A 20,930-nucleotide genomic window follows, 5' to 3' on the forward strand; every position below is an offset into this window, starting at 1 on the left:
GTGGGGAAGTACCAGGCTATTCAAATTTAGTCACCAAACATGGTTAAAACCATTTCAAGCAAGGTTTCTATTCTGAGTGGAGTTATTTCACCAGGTGATACTACGTTAGTTTCAATCATTCACCCATATTCCTCTATTTTCAGGTGTTGCAGTTCTACTGTCAGTCTGCGTCCTTCTAGAAATCTGCAATGGCTACCCAAACAATCAAAAGTCCAACGAGCTTGTCAACAGCAACGAGACGACAGACTCTGAAACCTCCACACTCTTCGTTCAGCCCCAGAACAGACCCGTGTACAGCACTCCTCGCTACGGCCCGAGGAACGCCACTTGGAAATTCACGAGAAAGGATGCGGTGACACCTGCACAATACATTACTCCAACCCCTACTCAAGGACAGATTAATATTACATCGACGCTTAGAAATGAAGCTCCTACTTATAAAACTGATGTCCCTGATTCAGTTGTAGCTGCAACCACCACAATCAACAACAAAATCCGCTCCAGAGGATCTGTCAAGTTCGGCACAACTCGACAACCATTCAAACCTAAAGTACCTCACAGAACAATGACAACTTTAAAAACAGAACCGATTGAATCAACTAGACCCAGCTTTATACCGACAAATCCTGTGTTCCACAAAGACAAATTGGAAACAACCAGTAAACCGATCATTGAAACTAAAAAGGATAAACTCAATAATTTAGACTCAATACCGAGATATACGAGAAGAAATTCTACAAGGCTTCGAGGAGAAGCGTCGAATAAATCTAGTGTTAACGTCACAACAACACTACCTACTGTGCAAAAGATCAAAGAAAAGTATACAACTACAACTCGTAGACCTATTGAAGTCAAAAAGGAGATAATATCAAATACTATTTTACAGCCCAGGTTCACAAGGAGAAATATTACTAGGCTGAGAGTAGAGGCATCGGAAAAGTCTAGTGTTGAAAGTTTTAAACCTAAATCTACAACAACGAGAGTTCCTCAAGTCCTGATAGCTAGTACGAATTACACCACTACAACTAACAAACCTTCAGAAAAAGCTAGCGAGAGTTTGAATAGTATTGAAGTAGCTTTTGATAATAAATCTCTTCATGAAAAATCTTTTAACAGATCAGATAATATTAAATCCATTGACATAGGCAGCTTTGAGATAGACAAATACACATCAGATGAATTCCACGATGTCAATAATGTTTACTCACATTCTGTTTCTCCGGAGATTGAGCATTATATTATTCCAGAAAATGTTTCTGATTACTACGTCAGTGTTGGGTCGGGTTCTTATCCTCAGCACGCAGACAACTACATCCACACCAAAAGCCCGACGTCTTCTTTAACGAGTCCTCATCTGGACTTCTTCGACCAACAGTTCAAAGAAGTTTCAGAGAGCATAAAGCAAACTTTAGATCAAGCCGACTATGAGAACGAACAGTTGTCTACAGAAAACACAGAGGTGGATCCAGTTAACTTTGATGATCTCCTGGCGGAGGCACCTAATAACAACACACTCGTCAGCTTTAAAAACACTAAGGAGATCATTCTGAATGATTCTAAAGATCCGTTACATAGATCGTCTGTTCACGCGAACGGAAAGAACATTTATTACGAAAAGTCAGTCTTGTCAACTGAATCTTACAATCTTACACCATCAACGGAAGAACCTACAGCAGCTGACATGTCTAAGGTAAAAGAGGAGACTTCTTCTCCTCCCACTACTCCTTCAGGGTCTAATAGGGTGGAACAATACGTTCAGCCTGATAATAGAGTACAAAAATCAGAACCCACGTCAACCCGACGAATTGATTTCTTTAAAAATAATGGTACAAGAAGAGAGTTCCTCACTACAATTAGAATGAGGGCTCACACAACTCCAAAACCAAGAATTAGGATCTCTTTGAAGACCAACAAGAATCTGCAGAATACAACAGCATCGATTGATAAGCCTGAAGATTCCTCCACCGTGAAATCCCCCGAAATAGTTAAAATGTTCCCGTTTTCACAAAGACGAACAACTCTCACAACGGTGTCATCAAATCTTGATCCCATTCAGCAGGAACTCAGCAGCCCGTCGAGGGTGGTGGATCCGACCAAGTCAGGTCAGGATAATTCCATCCCCACTCTCCGCAAAAGAGGTTCAGTGGACAGTTCTAAGAATGTCAGCGTCAAAGACAATGATATATCTTCCCAATATACCATCCCTCCAACAGCCTGGGCACTCATTACCCTGAGGGATGCACCAGGATCTAAGAAAATAAATGGACCAAACACTTCAGAACCTCTATTGCCTCTTCAAGCAGATAATGCTATAAAAACCGAAGATGAGTTGCAGAAACTGGAAAAGCATTCTGGTAAGTATTTATTACTAAAAATTTAATTAATGAAGACTTATACAAAGCAGTGAGACAGAGGAATGTTAAAAATAAACAGAATATTGAAGAAATGAGATCCCTGTGGCGTATGTGTGGTAAAACCATGCGCAAAGAATGAAAGGCTGATGTAAGCATAATGAGTAAGATTAAAACCCTATAATAAATACATTTTGCCGTGTTGAGGCGGACTTGTGAGCATTAATTTCAGTCACTTATAAAAATAATCATGCATTAATGCACGGCACCGTTTATAAGCGAGCTTCATTCTACGCATTGGCGTAGATGTCGCTGCTGTCACACTTATAATCCGCCAGCAACTGGCAATTGAATCCATAATTTTGTCGAATGCCCCCAGAATATTACTTTGTGGAAGTGAGTAATTTTAAAAAAATCAAAAATAAATTCTTTTAAACTGTTTATCGAGCTGAAATAAAATATTAGTAAGTAGCTCTAATCGTTTTGTTTTTACTTTTTACTTCTTTTTTGTTTGGATCTGAAAAAACTTTTTTTAAATGAATAAACTGTTATATATGTTTTGTTGAATTATGAGGAACTAAAGATTCACTGAATTCATTACCAGCCCGCTGGCAGACCTATGCAGTGCAGTAATTAAGAATGAGCTTAGATGGTTAGGGCATCTAAAGCGAATGAACAAAGAAAGGAGTGGAAGAAAAATACATGATGCGAATGTGAATGATAAAAGAAGTCGGGACACTCCAAGAAGACATGGCACGATCAAGTGAATCAAATATTTCAGTCAGGTCATGTAAAGAGTCAGAATAAAAGAAGGGTATATATGAGACGGTGTGTAAATGTGAATGAAGCAAAGAATGTTCCAAGAGCTGTATGGTAGTCCATCTTCGCTACCTAACCTTTCGGAGAAAATAAGTTAAAAGTTAGCCTGTTTATAAAAGTTATAAAACTTTTTTTTTCTTACATAAATTTAAAACTAAATGGTTTCTTTTGGGAAGCTGAATCTGCCTCGGTTATTATTAAGGATACCTAATTATTTTTAACATTATTTGTAATTATTTAAAATTATCTTTCTAGATTCAAGTGTCCAGTCAAACAATCCAGCAATCTCAATAACTTATAAATATAACAATGAAACACCACCTAAATCAGTTGAAGCCAACAACAAGTTAAATAGTATTCCCATCACCGGCCCAAGTAATAGCATCACCGGACCTAATGATGGCTTTAACAAATCTGAGGACAGCTTTAAAACCGATACTAAAAAGAATTTGATACCTGATAACGACCAGGGGTACTCTTCTTACGAATCCATTACAAAGCTGCCAAGCGATGTCACCACTCCGGTTTACGATAAAATTCCCGAGTCTGTCACTTCTGTCAACTTTATGTCTACTGATTACTTTGGTACCGGAAGCACAGACGGTTCTACTGATGATGATGAAGAAGATGCTGAGACAATATCCTATGAAATTAATACTGAAGCTAACGAGGAAACTAACGACTACAACAGCGGATCCATCAGCAACAGTAATCTAGAAATGACAACGATGAACCATATTCCTTTGGCAGAGTTATTTACGTTCCCAACGGAAAATGCTGATATAGAAACAACTACTCAATATTTAACCACTACAGAATCTGTCACTACAACAAAAGACAAAGCATCTACTACAGGTGAAATTCAGGAAACTTCTTCCTTGCAGGTTACGGAAGAGCATCCAATCACTTCGACGACAGAAACATCTGATAGTTCAGATGAAACAAATACAATTATTTCTAAAAAATATGTCACTTTAGCAAGTACTGATACTGATAAAGCTACCAAGACATATTTTGACGATACTTCTGATGATTATCCTCAATCAACTACAAACCCCACGACAGTGAAGAGTTTTGAAAGTACAACCACACCTTATCGATTTAGGGTCACAACTGCAACAACTACATCTGACGATGATCTTGATGACTTCAGCTTTACCGCAATGTATTCAAGTACTCCTGAATCTGAAATAACGACTACCGTTTCACCTAAAATTCCTACTGAACATTCTAATGCTGCCGACGTGACAACAGCTGAAATCAAAAGTTCTTCAGAAGACATTGAAGCAGCCTCCACAATGTACTATGGCACGACAAGAGCAAATGCTGGTGACTTGTCAACCACAACATTTTCATTAACAAATGGATACGTCACAGGAAGACCGACAACGTACAGTGTTCCCGATACGGAGAGTAGTACATTATATGTGACGCAGAAATCTCCAGACTCTAGAGAAGGAAAGCATAAAATCATAATCGACGATGAAGACAAGACTGCAAATACAGTTAATTCGTCGGATCAGAATAATGCTGAAGATTGGTTGGATAATAAAACGATTCCTGAAAATGATAGCTCAGAGAATGATGCCGACTTCAATGGATCAGAGATAGATGCTCCTACTATAGTGAGAAATGAGACACAGCCAGAGGGGGCTTTGACGGAGAAGACTAATATAGAAGTGATAAAGCCAAACCTGTCCGATGGGATGGCCAATGAGAGGGAGGACGAGCGGGAGACCACTCCAGGGTACGGCCAGGACATGAAGTTCGACACGGAAGACGGAACTGGAGCGGTTGCTGCCATTACCATCAGCGTTATTGGAGTCGTGGCACTTTTGCTGCTCATCATTTTGCTGGTAAATACATTGCATATTAATAAAAATAAGTATATATTGGTGCTGGATGTTTTTCAAAATTTACTAGTGAGTTTGGTCTTGGATAAATTGAATCATTTAAAACCATAATATTTAAACCCTCTTCCGGTGCCTCAAAATGAGATTGACGTAAGATTGTAAACATTTATGACATCCACAATTGGGATATTTTGTGAGGTTGAAAGTTGTGGGGAGTGGAAGGAGATGAATGTAATTTCCATAATCTGTTCCTATCGAAAGTACGGCTGTAGGAAAACATTTTTCAAAATCTTTTCTAATTATGTAAAAATAGACATGCATGCAAAAAGTGATGAAACAAAAACTAGGTTAAATAGGTTACATAAGTAACTATTTAACCGGCGGGCAGTATGCCAATACGAAAAAAGTGCAGTCCCCCAATCTTGGCGGCATGTATGCTGATGAGTTAGTAACTCTATCACTTCAAAGGTGTGTTTAATTGTCATTATTGATTGGAAACATTAAAGTGTTTTGTTTTTGGGGTATTATGCCATGTTGCGCTACCTCCTTGGATGGACGCTGCAATGTTGTCCGAAACGTTGGCTAAAGAAGGAGGTAGCGCCACACTGCATGATACCCCAAAAACGAATCACTATAATACTTTTGGCTGTGAAAATCTGAAATCAAAAACATGTTAAGGCGATGCATTACGTAGTAATTTAAAATCATGTGTTTTTGGTTTGAAAATTTGGTCACCTAGAAATGTTTCAGATGCTTTAATTAAATACTGCGAGTAGAATATATCTTGGCCTTTAAAATAATTTTTTAGAGAAGTCTTTTTATAAGCCCAGAAAAAAATAATGTATAAGGCCTATGAAAACTGCTTTAAAGTTCAAAATTTCCTGCTTACGAACCCATTTTCGGTTAGGGTTTTATTGTATAATGTGGCAAATTAAGTAATTTATAAAATGATCGAAAAACATTTAAATATTTGTGCCTGAACATCCACAAAATAAAATAAATGGCACTTTTTGGCCATGTTTTTTTCTTGCATAAATCAAAACAGGTGGATGGCGTGAAGCGGGAATTTAAGCTTTATCGCCATCTACGTAAGGTGTGTTAATGATAGCGGCTCAATTCAAAATATTACACGACGTAGTGCATCGCCTTAAATACATTACCTTCCAAGTACATTCTATTGTATGTATTTTCTAAACATGGAAATTTTTCATTTGTGCAGTTCTTGTAGATTTTACATACAATATCTTCAATGTAATGAGCATAATATTAGTTAAATTTCAACATTAATGCCCATTTCACTGAAAACATCAATGCATTTTTTTTTCATTGATTTAGTGAAGATAAACAATTATTATGGCTGTATTAGTCATTATCATCAGGACATTTGAAGAATAGGCCGAACTCCCCAGGATATTAGTCACATAATACTACAATTAACCAAGCATAATATTCGACTTATAACTTTAAATATTTAAACTTGGTCAATTGTCTGTATTTTGCAATAATTTATTCCCACAGTTTGGCGGATATTTCCGAATTAATTACATCATAAGCTGGAAAAAACTACAAAATTATTCAAAAAGAACTTAAATTAATTTTTATGTTTCAAAAAGCCTTGATATATTTAATTCTAGTCAGAATATAAGGCATGCATAGAGTAAATATATATTTGATAAAATTAAAAAAAAAACGTTTATTTTTATTTATTACCTTAAATTTGTAGTTTCAGTTAAAAATAAATAAATTAATATTACTTGGAGCAGGTGGATGAGTTTGTGTATTTGGAAAGTATGTTTACAGAGATGGAAAGTCTAACAGAGATATTGAAAGAAGACATGGAGAAAAAATTGTCGAAAGCTGTAGAAATGAGATCCCTCAGGCATATGCGTGGTAAAACCATGTGTGATCATGTGAGAAATGTGGAGATTCGCAAAGAATGCAAAACTGATCTGCGTATGAAAAAGAAATGGAAGTTTTAATGGTTTAGCAATGTAGATCAAACCAACGAAGAAAATAAAGTAAGGTAATAAAGTCGGGGACGCCCGAGGAAGACATAAAAAAAAGATAAAAACTAAAATTTTTTTAGCAAAATCAAAGACTTCTTAAAACACAACGAAAACAATATTTTTTAAATTTTAGGTACTTACAAATATTTCCAGAATTCAAGTGGACTTAAGATTTAACACAATTAATTTTTAACTTGTAACATAAAATACTGATTATGAGATTATTAATTTATGCAAATCTCAGGTTGATTTCAATAAACTGTTAAGAGTTGATGCAGAAGATAGAAGATAAAGGTGTTGTCACTTGAGATATTTTCTGTGAACTGTGAGTTTTTTCAGCCGTTTGACAGCTTTATCACTTTATCCAGAACAGGGGAGGGGGGTTCAGAGACAGAGTGGGCTGTTCAGATTAAACCAACCATTTTTCAATTTTCTTTCGAATTTAAAAAAATATTTTTTTTTAAGTTGTGATATTTATCCCTTCAGGCCTCTGGCATATTTCTTAAAAATGTTGTCAGAAAGTTGTAAAATTTGTGTATATTTTAAAATTAAAAACTGTTTTTGAAAAGTAATGAAATTCGCTTCAAATTTTTTTTATTAGAAATAAACATATAATTTTTGAAACACTAAAAATGTAATATTTATTAAATCAAATATAAAACAAATTTCAAAATGGCTCATCTTACGTATTTCGTCTAAACACTGAACTAAAATGACTGATAACGAGAAAAAAATAATATATTTCATTAAAAAAGTATTATAAACATTATTGCCACTTCACTTTTTTGTCATTTCATATAATTTTTTTTTTTTTTAATTCAAAAGTTTCATAATTTTTTTCTCAAATTGCAGTTTGAATCCTTGGTTTCACAGAGGTGTATGTTCATTTTAATTATTTTATGGTTTTCTTCTAGATTTGAATATAAAGCGTGATGTTTTCTCTTTCTAACACCGTTTATATCATATTTCTTACCATGACAGTAATGGAGACACAAATTATTTAGTTGACGAGAACTGTTGATTGCTTGTTGGCGATCTGCAGTCATGCCTGAAAAGATGATAAATTGTCGATTTTTATGGATATGTTTGTGCAAAAGAACCTGACCTTTTGTTGTTGAACTAAAGCAAATCTTTCATCCCATTATTCATTCCAAAAATGTTCTTCACTGGTTAAGTTCCCTGGTCATTCTTCTCCAGTCTTCAGGTCTTCTCGTCCTGCTACATTTTTTTCCACATTCAGACCACCTCTTGTTCGCTCTGCCTCTAGGTCGCTTCCGCTGGGAAACCAACTTGGTTACATATCAAACCATCTCAGTAACGACGCAGATTTCTAAGTGTATATTGATCAGTTCTTCGATCTCAAATACTTTCTCGTTCTTGTATTCTTACTAATTAGGGTGAGGGATATTATTGGTTAATTTTACACCCCACCGCTCAGGCTCTCAGATGTGATCCATTACTTCCCGGTATCACATCCGCCACATCTGGCGGGTCTGATCCAAGAGACGCTTTGTTAACCGCCGTAGGATTTCAGCTAACCCAGAGAGAGAACACTGATCGTTGAACCCTTTTCGGTGAACCAAAGGTTGAAGGGAACCTATTAATTTTCCTTTGGGAGGACCGATAAAGGTGTAACGTCTTTCTCAGTGAATGCATAAAAGTGATTGCTAAAGTTTATTACTATTGTTGAACTGCTATAAATATATGCAATAAACCCGTTACACTTATGATTTTCATTGTCCTTTAATCTGGAATTATTTCTAAATCTACAGAATTTTACAACATTTTCATTCCGTTTTGTCGGAAAAAGGATGGAATTTTTAACATTGTTTAGGTAAAATTTAAACTCCACAGAATTGTGATGGAAGTGTGTCAATATTTTTTGTAGATTTTTTTAGTGACATTGATAATCTCACAATTGTGTTGATTTTTATTGTTCCAGTTCAGATGTCAGTGTGATAAATTAATCAAAATGCATAGTTATTTAGCAAACTGATAACATTGCTTCAAAAATAAAATCAATAAGCCATTTTGAAGAGATATTCTTTAAATCATCGTTATAATTTACTTTTATTCTGAACTACCCTCGAAACATGTTCAATTGAATTGAGTTATGCAGAAAGCGTCCAACCCACAATTTTTCAAAACTTAGTTTTACATGTTTCCTACAGATAAAAATAATAGATTTTTGGCAAATCAATTTTATGCTAAGTTCATCTAACTTATAAAATATTTATTGACAAAATTAATGTTAAAAAACATGAAAGTGGTTTGATTGCATTTAGTGAATAAGTTTAACTGATTCAATATAATTTGAAGAAATCGTCCATGAAGGTTGGATGTGTTTTGTGTTTGTGTTAAATTGGGTTAATGTTTCCTATATCTAAATGTAAGTTTTAAAATAGGGAATATTATGTTTGTTGAACTTTTTGTATTATTGGTAATTATTGCCCTGACAGACGCACTTTCAGACAGAGATTATGGAAATTACACTTTTTTTCAACAACTACTACAAGAAATTTTACATGACATTTTACAAGCACAAAATAGGTTATTAGGTTCTTAGTTTGAGTTAATGAAGTAATTTAATTTCAAATGAAACTTTCACAAGTGTCACTCCGTACAAAAGAGTCCAAAGTGGAGGCAAAGGGATTGTTTTATAATAGAATTAGCTGACGTGTACCTGTCATTGCTCGGGTACTTATAAATGATTTGGGGTAAAGTTTTGAGGTTATGATCATCTCATAAGGTTTAGCCAGCTTTAGGAATGTAAGCCACTTCGAAAAAACATCCACTTTTCTCTACTTTCTATAAATATAGTATGCAAGTGTTATATACATAAACCTTCCGGAAGAAATTCACTAAATGGTAGTAAAAAGCCAATCAAAATCCATTGCGTAGTTTAAAGAACTAAACGCACAAACAGACAGACGCAAATTGCGACTTTATTTTATACTATTTAGAGATTATAATATATATTTTACCATGTATTGTGTCATAAATCGATATTTCTTGTAGTAATTAAATTGAAAAAAAGTGTAATTTCCATAATTTATGACCATGGAGTGTTTGAATTTTTACCGTATTATTTGGTAATACTTTGAAAAACTCACGTCACAAATGTAATATGCTTCATTTAATTTTGACGGCCTCCATGTTCAAGGGGTAAGGCTCTCGACTAGCAAGCTGGAGGTCACCGGTTCAAATTTCGGCGTGCTCAAGTAAATTTTATTTGATTAATTTGTGTTACTTCACAATTTAATCGTTTAAAATAATATATAATATATTTGCAGCACCTTCCAGAGTGGAAGATACTCTCAGTATCGCCCTGGTGTAAGACCACCATTAAGAATTGAAATGTTGCTTTAAATAGCTTTTGCCATATTTGCTGGGACTCTTGTGCAGTTTCACATTTAAAAAAAAATGTTTTTGAATGTTCAAATTTTCGAACAAATTTTTCTCACTTATTCTTCTTGGGGTAGGATGCTTTCTGCATAACTATGTCCGATTATTGCTATGGCATAATCCAAACAAAGATTCCTCCTATCCCTTAGCAAAAACAACATCATTATTAAAACTGTCATTATTATTAATCTTCAGATAAGTTTTACCTTGGAGAAAAACACTTGAACTCAAATCTGTTTATGTTCACACACTTTGAAAAGCTTATCTGAAATAATATGGAGTACAAGGAAATAAAATAAAGCTCTCAAATGCATAACAGTCATTTTGCTTTCTTTATAAAGCTCACTGAAGAATGTATAAGTAATAATAAATTGATCGATGCATTTTCAATTTGTAAAGGGTTAATTAATTATTGCATGTGGTATTGTGTCATTCTTTGATATGTATGAATTTATATGAATTAGCGATGATTCGTCTATGAGCGAGCCATACCGTTAGCTCTTTTTGATGAGCCGTATTCGTAAGATTCCCGGTAAACTCAGAGACGTGAACATCGTCTGACCGTCCGACATTTGGACTTGAACATATGTAGCTATACCTGCTACCTACCTAGCATCTTATTTTTCTCGTAGTATGAGGCGGCGTACCAGTACGAAGAGTCTTACGATCTTTGATGCGCTGGGAGCTGGTAGCCGTATTGGGGGAGCCATATCGAGCGAGTCATATTGAGCGAGCACAGTATTCTCATTACTCATGGACGGCTCCCGTTCAATTGAGCTGGTACAATGGCTCTCGCTCTTAATATATCGAGCCACGACCCATCGCTTATTCGATTTCTATCTACGTAATCATTTCTTCAATTGCCATTTCTTATCGGAGGTTGGCTATCATCACGGCAATCTGTGGAAAATGCTCCAAGGAACTAGGGTCATTGATCATGCATGAGAAACACACCAATCACGCTCCCAATATTTGAACACGGTTGAAATTAATTTGTCACGTGAGTCCTGTTCGTTTCTATGACTCGTCTGTTGAATGATCTGCCGGCCTCTGGGTATTCTTCCTCCTACATCCTCTCCTCAAAAAGATCCCCCACACAGCATTCCCAAAGATGACATAAGCCCTAAGTGAAATTATTATTTAGAGTTAAACCTTTTCACCTCGTTATTGATGTTTATAGGATAACAGTTGTAAGCAGTTCTTTTTAAAACATTCATACATTTACGAAGAAAATTAACACACATACAGGGTGTAACAGCACGTAACCTAAGGATTTTATCCAGCGATCCTGAGCATATTTTAAGTTTAAAAAATGTAGCTGTCATTTTGTTTTAAACTTGTATTTGTGTATACTGCATAAGAGTCTCATAATCCAGGGGCAGTGCTTCTATAGCAGCCATAATGTCAGAGAATTGATAGAGGGGAATTAGCAACAAGAGAATTGTTTGAAAGTAGCCAGCTATACAAATCTTGTAACAAAGTTCTACTAATTTTCAATTTTTAAATATATTTACTTAAATTTTACTTTTGTTTTCGGTAATGAATGAATGGAAATCTTGGAAACAAAAATTGACTCACTTTCCGACATTCGATCGAGCTGAAACTCTGCAGATAGATTCGTTGTCGATGACTATGCATTCCATCAACTTTTGGTGTCAATCACGTACCCACACACGGACATACGCATGTCTCTGAAATCGGATGAAATTAGAGCAGATAATATACAAAATAAATGTCAGTCCTACACGATCGCCATCTGGCAAGGTTGGTAACGCGGTTGACTCCGATCCCTGGGAAAGAAGGTTCAATCCTGAGCTAAACCAAAAAATTTTTTTTTTTTTTTGAACGACATTTAAAAAAAAATGCATTATAGTAAAAAAAACTTTTATTTTTGTTGATTGAGTACTTATGTAAAAAAAAAACATTATTTCTAAATATTGTATTGGTCATAATATAGGAAAGCATAGTGTTGATCTTTCTTCAAATATTATTTAATAACAATAGTAAAACTTTTATTATTTATTTTTTTCCTAACAAGTGGTCCTTTGTTAATCTTACTCTAGGTAAAAGTCTCAGCCATGTTAACCTTTTGGATGCTGTTAACATAAAATATATTCTTATCAATAACAGTGTATCTTTTCTTTGTTCTCAGTAGATTACTCTATATCATAACTTGGCTTTTTTATTCCTGTTTTTTAAATTAATAATTTATAAAAGTTAAAATACTTACAATTACATCATTTTTAGTAGTAAGCTGTAAGAATCTCAAACTGGTGAACAACCAACATTTCGAATTGAAACATTGCTAAAATGGATTTAGCCATTTTTAGTGATTAGATCTGAATAGCTAGGTACTTCCCTCACCTTCCTCTACCTCATATCTTTGCACTTCTCACTCACCTCAACCTATCAACACACCCCGATTCGGGATGCAATAATCTCACTGGCTCCAGACTTTTGGGAGCAGTTGAGACACTTGTACGGTATTTATAATTTTTTTGTTGTTTTAAAAGTCCACACATTTTCAAAGTTACTTGCCTAGCTGATAAAGTAACCAATCATAAACGAAAAAGTACATATCAAATTTAATTCCTTTTATTTGGATAATCAATCGAAAGAGGTAACTTCCTTCAATGACATTACAAGAAAGAGACATGTTGTTATCTCCCAAAATTACCACAAAATGTGGCAAGTAACAAAACACATACATTTCCAGTAAATTCTTAATTTAAATTTTCATTCATGTACGACAAAGATAGACGTTTAAAGAATATGTGTGCATGAATGAAAGAAGTATAAAATCGGACAGCTTTTTATGTACTTAGAAGGTGCGTCGAATACTACATTCTACTTTATGGGTGTGATTGAGATAACAATACGCTTATTTGCTTACACTAAGATAAATGCGAACGCCAGTAGGTTGTCCTTCTAATGTGTTGCTTTGTTCGCTATCTCACTTTTTCTTATGGCGCTTAAAATATTCTGGAAACAATTGTATTATTTATAATAATATTTTTCACTCGAGCGATTGGTTATATATATACATACTCTTACCATATTATTTAAATAATATCATTATTCAAAATTTTAATTTGTAAACATATAAACTGCTTACTGTGGTTTAAAGACAATGAATCCGCCTAAATTTCGCCGTTTAACTCATATTTTTAGGTTTTAATAATTTTGCACATTACGACAAGCGATCACTCATAACTTTTTTTGCAAATTTGCAAAAATCGCTCGTGTGGATATTTACAAATTAAGTCTATTACTAGTGTTTGCCATGCAACACTTTCTTATCACACATGAGGGCATTTTGACAAGATCTTTTGTTGCCATTTTGAGATCTCTACAAAACGTGTCTTTAAGTTTTGTAATAATATGTACCATTGACTTTATGCACTTTTTCCATCAATTTTCAAGTCTCATTTAGGTAAGTGAGGATTATTTTATTCAAATTCCGACCTCACCTAAGAGGTTAATATTCATAACATGGTGGCCCAGCCTTGTGTGACTTGGTTTTATTGTGTATTGTGACTTACAGCATTATACAGATAAGCCAACTAATGACTTGGATAATGAGCTTTCTCAGAAGTAGGTACTGGCAGCATTTCTGGGCATCCAATTACAGAATCTGAACCTGATAAAATGACTGGCCAAACTGTGACAGTTTATTTTGATTTAATGAATGTATAAATTTTAATTTTCAGTAGAGTGTAGTATATTTATTTATGTTCCTCCTAAAACGGTTATACAACAATGTATTTATTACGGAGTTGATTACAAATTTGGGTACATGAGGAAGTTTTGCTATTTTGTGACTTATGTCAAAAAATTGTTGCTGAACTGTCTGTAAGTGATGTTGAAAATGTCGATGGTCAATGCAGAATCGTCAAGCAGTTAAGTCGCTCTGTTGATTGGCGCATTCTGATAGGCAGAAGTCCTCACTCTCAGAGTACCTACAAAAAAGTGCACATAATCTCCCACAAGTATCATATCATTTTATTTATTTATTGGACAATTTGTATAGCGCCGCTTTTGTGAGATATCACCTCAGGTGATAAGTATTAAGGGCTTAATGCCGCATCAATACAACATGCAATGTATCATGTAATGCAACGCAAATTCCTCGTTTGGACAGCAACACTAACATGCAATGCAAAGTACCGTCCAACTATTCTTGTTGCTTTACATGTTGCATTGCACGCGTCTTGTTGCGGCTTAAGTAAAAAATCACACTTTTCAACTATATTATCATCAAATCAAGTTGGTAGCTACCTACACTATTAAAATAAATTTGGTTAGCAGTTGTTTTAGATAGATCCCTGTTACATCATTACATAGTTGAAAAAAAATAATGGTGACAAAAAAACTAAATGAAAATATTTCAAAAAAATAATTTGTAATTGAAAATTGTAATTTAATTTTTTCTGATTTATTATTTTTTTTAAATACGTTCGAACAAAGGTTTACCCCGTTTTAAATGCCCAAGCCAAGTGACAGGAATTATTGACTTAGGCCCTTAATAACCTGCCCAAAAATAAATAATATTCTTGATGAGTCCGTTTTTATTACACAATTGAAAATAAAACATATTTACTTACTCTTTATCTTCTTTTTGTTGTTGTGTTTATTTATTATTGTTAACACTTACAAAAACCAATCAAGTACTTGATTTGGTGGCATTTTAAACCCAATAAATACCTCAAAATTATGTAAACATTTTTATGATCCTTGCTCTCCTTTGTTTCCTTTGTTCCCTGATTTATTCATTGTACATGCCATAATTCCACTTGCTCCAGTCAGTAAGAACTCTTGTGCGGTATCACATAAAAAATTTCTGTAAATCTATTAGTTTTTTTTTTTTTGTTAACTATTTTTCTTAGATTATGGAAATTCCACTTATTTTCAACAATTAGTACAAGAAACAACTACATTGACGTGCACACAATGGGTTCTTAAGTTCTTTGTTTGTGTTAATGAAGTAATTTATGCGACAGAGAGTTCGTTTTAGAAGGTAAATTTTAAACTTGGATTGAATAAAATTGAAATTGTAATGCATCTTTTACAATATATCCCAATGAAAATCATTGTTTGTTGTTGTAACTAAGTTGAAACGAATCTGTGCCTGTTAAAAGTGCAGCGATTAGGGAAATATTTACCTTTTTTTATGTGAATTTCGCACAAGAGTCCCAACTGTACCCAATGGGACTATGGCATCCCCAATTGGGGTATGGTGTTAGGTTGAAGGGAGTGTGGAAGGGAAGAGGTAGGTGGAGAATTTCTTGGATACTCAGACCTGGTTACCAAACAGGGCTAAAGCCATATATGTGACTAATTAATATACTCGTAGGAGATCCCATGCACATTTTATACTCCGAAAGCGAGGAGTTCTGCCCATCAGAACGCTCCAATCAACAGAGCGACTCAATTGCTTAACAATTCAGCATTCATCGTAGACATTTTCAACGTCACTTGCAACAACTATCTTTTGACGTATGTCACACATTAGTAAAACTGCCCCTATGACCTTTTGTGTGTACATGTACTTCAAATTTGTGATATTCTCCAAAATATATTGGTGCATATCCGTTTTATTTTAAATTTAAAGTAACGTTTCGATTCTAAACAGGGCCATACTGAAAATGTCTTCCATTCTGTACATCATTTAAATTGAATCAATATTGTTTGTAAAATTGGGTTAACTTATAACTTGAAAGCGGTAAGTATCTTTGACTACAAAAATTCATAAATATGTAAACCAAAACTCATCCGAATGATTTGATTTTTGCTTCAGATGGTAGCCCGTGGCAGAAGAACGGGTGGTGGATACGGCCAGCGTTGTACTCCCGTCTCGCTAGACTCGTACAGCCTGGACAATGTGTCCGTCAATGGATCCACAAGGCGCAAAGCCAGGCGGCCATCCAAGAGGTCTTACGGGAACCCGGCGTATGACGAATCGGTAAGAAGCATATAGTCACAATACTTTTATTTATACATAAGTTTGTGAAGAATCCTACAGATTCACCTAACACCATTTTAATTTTATTTATTGGGATATTCCACAGACATAGGAATTAATAGACGAGAAGATAAAGGCGAGGGGTAAAATCAACTGTTGAAGAACGAAGGGAGTGAAGATGACTGTGATTCGTCAATAAATCAATCTGACAGTAAATAGGCATCTCGCATTATAATATCACCATTTACTTCTTAAAAGTAAAATCTGCTTTGAATGAATAGACATTTTTACATGGGAGCGCAAATTACTCGCCACGTTATGAACAAATTTGCGAAGTCCAAATTCGGCAAAGTAAGGCAGCTTCTATATTCAGAGTCGTAGTTAGTTTCAGAGTATTTAGTTAAGACACTTTTATAAATGTTCATAATTTACTTCCCAGCAACCAACCAGCTTTGTGTTTCGCGTCTAGACGTTTCTCGATGTGATAGTAACAACTGATTCATATTATACGATGTGAATATGCTTAAAATAAAATAAAATAATGCTTATATATGGAATGTAATACGACAATTGGGTTTATTCTCTTTTTTCGCATCTATTTTTACCAGTTTTCATAGTACAAGTAAACATTTTGCCGTGTTATTTCGTAAAATGAACCGATGATGCCTCGACCATAGTTCGCACAAGAATGATGACGTCACGTTTTCAAATATCACTTGAGGCCGTACGCGAGCCCAGCCGGCTCAATGGAACCGGTATGGGGAGTGGGGATAATACGCTTTTAATCACTTAGGGCAGGTCTACATAATATTCATATGTCTATGGGATATTCATTGTCTTCCTTTGGCGTTTCTGACTTCTTCTACTATTTGAAAAAATATGTATTAAGTCAATCAAATACAGTAAAAACTCGATCGATCGTTCCTTCAATAATCATTTTCCCCGCATATGTTGTTTATTTCTTCCAGTTCTGAATCAATCTGACATTAGCTATCATTCATTGTACATTTAAACAGATTCTCCGGGCCTCTTTAAGACCTGGATTAATAAACCCTTTCCTACATCTCCTGCCTTGACCTGCTTCACAACGCTGCCCAACCGGGTGGTGATATGGCTCCCTTGTCTTTACACTGTACAGATAAGAGCTCTCTTGTGAGTAGTAATATTTTTTTTTAAATTGTCACATTATTTGCCTGGAAGGTCAATTCTGAGATTGAAATCAATATTCAGAGCTAAAAAACTTCTTATAGGGTCCTTTGAACCTCGTTTATTAGAAATCTGAGTAACCTTAAATAATTAATCTAAATATTAACCATTTCTTTCCAAATGCAGGGGGCCACATCTCACCCGATGCAGTTTGCAGCATTGACCAACTTCTCCCTGGACCAGGAGTCCATCGTCAGCGAGTTCAATGAGATCCCAGTCATCACGGTGAGAGCTGATGAGATACCGCCGGGCTGCGAATCCAAGAACCGATTCTCCAATGTGATTCCGCTGCCGGAGACCAGAGTCTCCCTCAAACCCATCGCTGGAGATGAAACTTCAGACTACATCAACGCTAATTATGTCAGAGTAAGTCTTTTAACAAAATACAGAACCAAGTCTTTTAATATTACCAATATCCACATATTGATTACATCAAAAACAATACAAAAATACAGTAAAACTTTTAAAAAATACAGGAACAATCAGAACTTCTTTATAGAATAATATCACTTACATCGTTGGCCATCAAACCATTCATTGGATAAGCAACACCTCTGCCATCGGTCATTCTAAGTTGTTCGCTACGTTAAGTGACTTAGCAGGGTTGCCCGGGTCCATGGGTGAGGTTTGTCCAGGTCTTGGCAGCGATGTCCGTAATTTTTAACAAAATAACCCAGATTCCTACCCACCCCTCACATGTTTTTCCTTCCCAGAAACTCCTATCCTTATTTTCCTTAAAAGACCATAAACACAGCATCCCCAAAGATGACATAGAAATCTCAGAAGGAAATTATTTTTCTTTTCTGTGTGGAGCTAATGTAAAAAAAAGTCATGCCAGGCTAAAGTTGTAAATATATTGTTGTTTTGTTTAGGGTCCCAAAAACTTGAAGAACTACTACATTGCCTGCCAAGCTCCCATGGCCTCCACTGTCACTGACTTCTGGAGGATGATTTGGGAACAGAATTCCAGAGTTATCTTGATGCTAACAGAGTTCATGGAGAATGGAGTGGTAAGTCAATTACATAACCTCACTACTGTCACATTTGAACAAAAACTGAACCCAAGATTCAAAGGAAGTTTTCACTAAGCAGCTAGCTATTTGCTTTGGAATTTAGACTCAATTCAATTGACGCCAGTTCTGTTCTTATTTTACTATGGTAATGTACCTTAGGCACCTCAACTATACAATAACTAGTAAGGCCAAATTCACAAGCAGGCCAGATTTGGAGAAAATTTGACAAAAACCGCTGCCATCTTGTATTCCCTGCTTGGATTATCATAGCTCATGGGTAGATGGCGCCACTAGGTCCATTTTACAATTAAGACAGTATTATGAACACATTGGATTATGGAGGCCTGTTAGATGATTTTTATTAAAGTCCTGCCAGGTTTTGAGTCCCCTTACCTGCTGTGTAAATTACACAATTCATTTGAATTTAATTCGTTTCTTTCTTCCAGGAAAAGTGTTTTGAATACATCCCACCATCTGAAGTATCCGACAACAAGCGAATGTTTGGAGACTACAAGATATTAGTCAAGAAGCGTGAAATACGCGACAAATACATTATATCACAACTACAAGTGAAGAACCTCAACACACGTACATGGCGCGAGGTGACACACATCTGGTACTTCTGGCCTGCTAAAGGCGTCCCTGAAGAATGCCACTCGATCATAGCATTCCTCATAGAAGCTCGCAGCTATTTAAAAGCATCTCAGAATGCTAAAGAATTTGACGAAGACGGGCACGACTCCATGCTGACGTACAACGGAAGTTCTTTAGCTACGAATCAAACGCAGATTTCTATCGATCCAGACGAGAGCAACAATTCTAACGAAGACAGTGAAGTGAATATCTATAACGTTCAACGGGGGGAGAAGTCAAAGAATGGTGCCGTGAAGAATGGAACTTTGACGCTGGGGGATGGGAGCCGTGGGGGCCCCCTAGTGGTGCACTGCAGCCCTGGCACTGGGCGCACCGGGGCTGTGATAGCCTGTGATATCGGGATCAGGGACTTTGAGATGGTCCGGACAGTTGACGTACCAAAGACTGTTTATAGAATCAGGAGGGATAGGGCCAACAGCGTTCAGACTAAAGATCAATATATATTTATTTATAAGGTATGTATCAACAAATATATGTATGTTTATTCATCACCACTTAAGCGATAGATTTTCAAATTTGAGTAGCACCATTAATGACCAAATTTGGGTAGGTAGGTAATATTTATGAATTGAAATTAATTTATTTTAAACTTCCCGCAATCAGCTAATATGTTTAGTTACTAGTTTGACCAAACTTCTGTCGAATACCAAAATATGTCACTAATGTTATTTTGTACTGTGTAGCTGCATCTACGGTAGGCGCCATTTAAAATTGCTTTCTAAAAGTTGAATGTTTATGTCTGTGACTACAGACAGAATATTGCCCCAAATAAGTACTATGTATGGCAATTCTGGTGACTAAAATAACATACAGAATTCACGCATTTATGTGTTTAACAATTTTTTTAATAAAACCTAAAAATATTGGATTACTGTTGAAATACAGGTGGATTCATTGGCTTTAAACACAGTAAGTAGTTTACATGTTTCTGTAGTAATATTCGGAGGTATGATCCAAATTCCAAATTCGCAGTCAAATCCAAAACCGAATGCCCAGAAATCTTACAAGGGAATAAGGAAGAACACGTATGTGAGAGTACAATGAGCCCATTTTCTCTTAACTTAGTTTAACATGTGTATTATTGGCGGAAACCACAGCTTGGGCGAAAATAACATTATGAAAGTTAGGTTAGAAAAAAGTGGTTGGTTGGAGGTTAATGAAATATTTTATCAAAATAAATTGTTTTATTAAAACGGGTATTCCACTAAATTATGTTGAACCACAACACTCTTTCAGTTGAAATGAAAATGCTTAAATTGTCTGACTCAAGGATTTACAATGACTTGGTGTTTCTATATAAAACTCTAAATAATGCATGTGATTGCTTATATTGATTAACTTTGGGATTCCACTATGTAATACTAGAAGTCGGGATTTATTTCAGTGCACATATTCTGGGATTAACTACCATGTTATGTATTCCTCTCTGCCCAGGATAGAAATAATTAGTGGACATTTTCAATTTATCACTAAACAAATAAAAAATGTTGTTACTGGGCAGTTTGGTTATGTATAGTAAGGTTCCGTGATAACTCAACACAATGACAATTTAATACACCTTTAAAAAGTGATATAAAGTCATTAAAGTCATAAATTTAAAAAACTTATCTTTTTTTAAATTATTTTTATTTCTTGCTAGAGCAATCCCGATGAGTTACATA

At 35.3% G+C, this 20,930-nt stretch overlaps 1 protein-coding gene across 1 annotated transcript in view; it reads left to right on the forward strand.

Moving 5' to 3' along the window:
* LOC149426035 (uncharacterized) overlaps positions 1-20,930 on the forward strand; it is a 157,245-nt gene that overhangs the window by 131,253 nt on the left and 5,062 nt on the right. The window contains exons 4-9 of the mRNA XM_089642951.1: positions 144-2,354; positions 3,426-5,026; positions 16,232-16,396; positions 17,729-17,968; positions 18,475-18,612; positions 19,062-19,724. Coding sequence (XP_089499077.1) covers positions 144-2,354; positions 3,426-5,026; positions 16,232-16,396; positions 17,729-17,968; positions 18,475-18,612; positions 19,062-19,724 — 5,018 coding nt within the window. The remainder of the gene's footprint in view (positions 1-143; positions 2,355-3,425; positions 5,027-16,231; positions 16,397-17,728; positions 17,969-18,474; positions 18,613-19,061; positions 19,725-20,930) is intronic.

The sequence above is a fragment of the Hesperophylax consimilis genome, chromosome 2 (assembly GCF_061612785.1).
Source record: "Hesperophylax consimilis isolate HC1 chromosome 2, BYU_Hcon_1.0, whole genome shotgun sequence".
Taxonomy (NCBI): domain Eukaryota; kingdom Metazoa; phylum Arthropoda; class Insecta; order Trichoptera; family Limnephilidae; genus Hesperophylax; species Hesperophylax consimilis.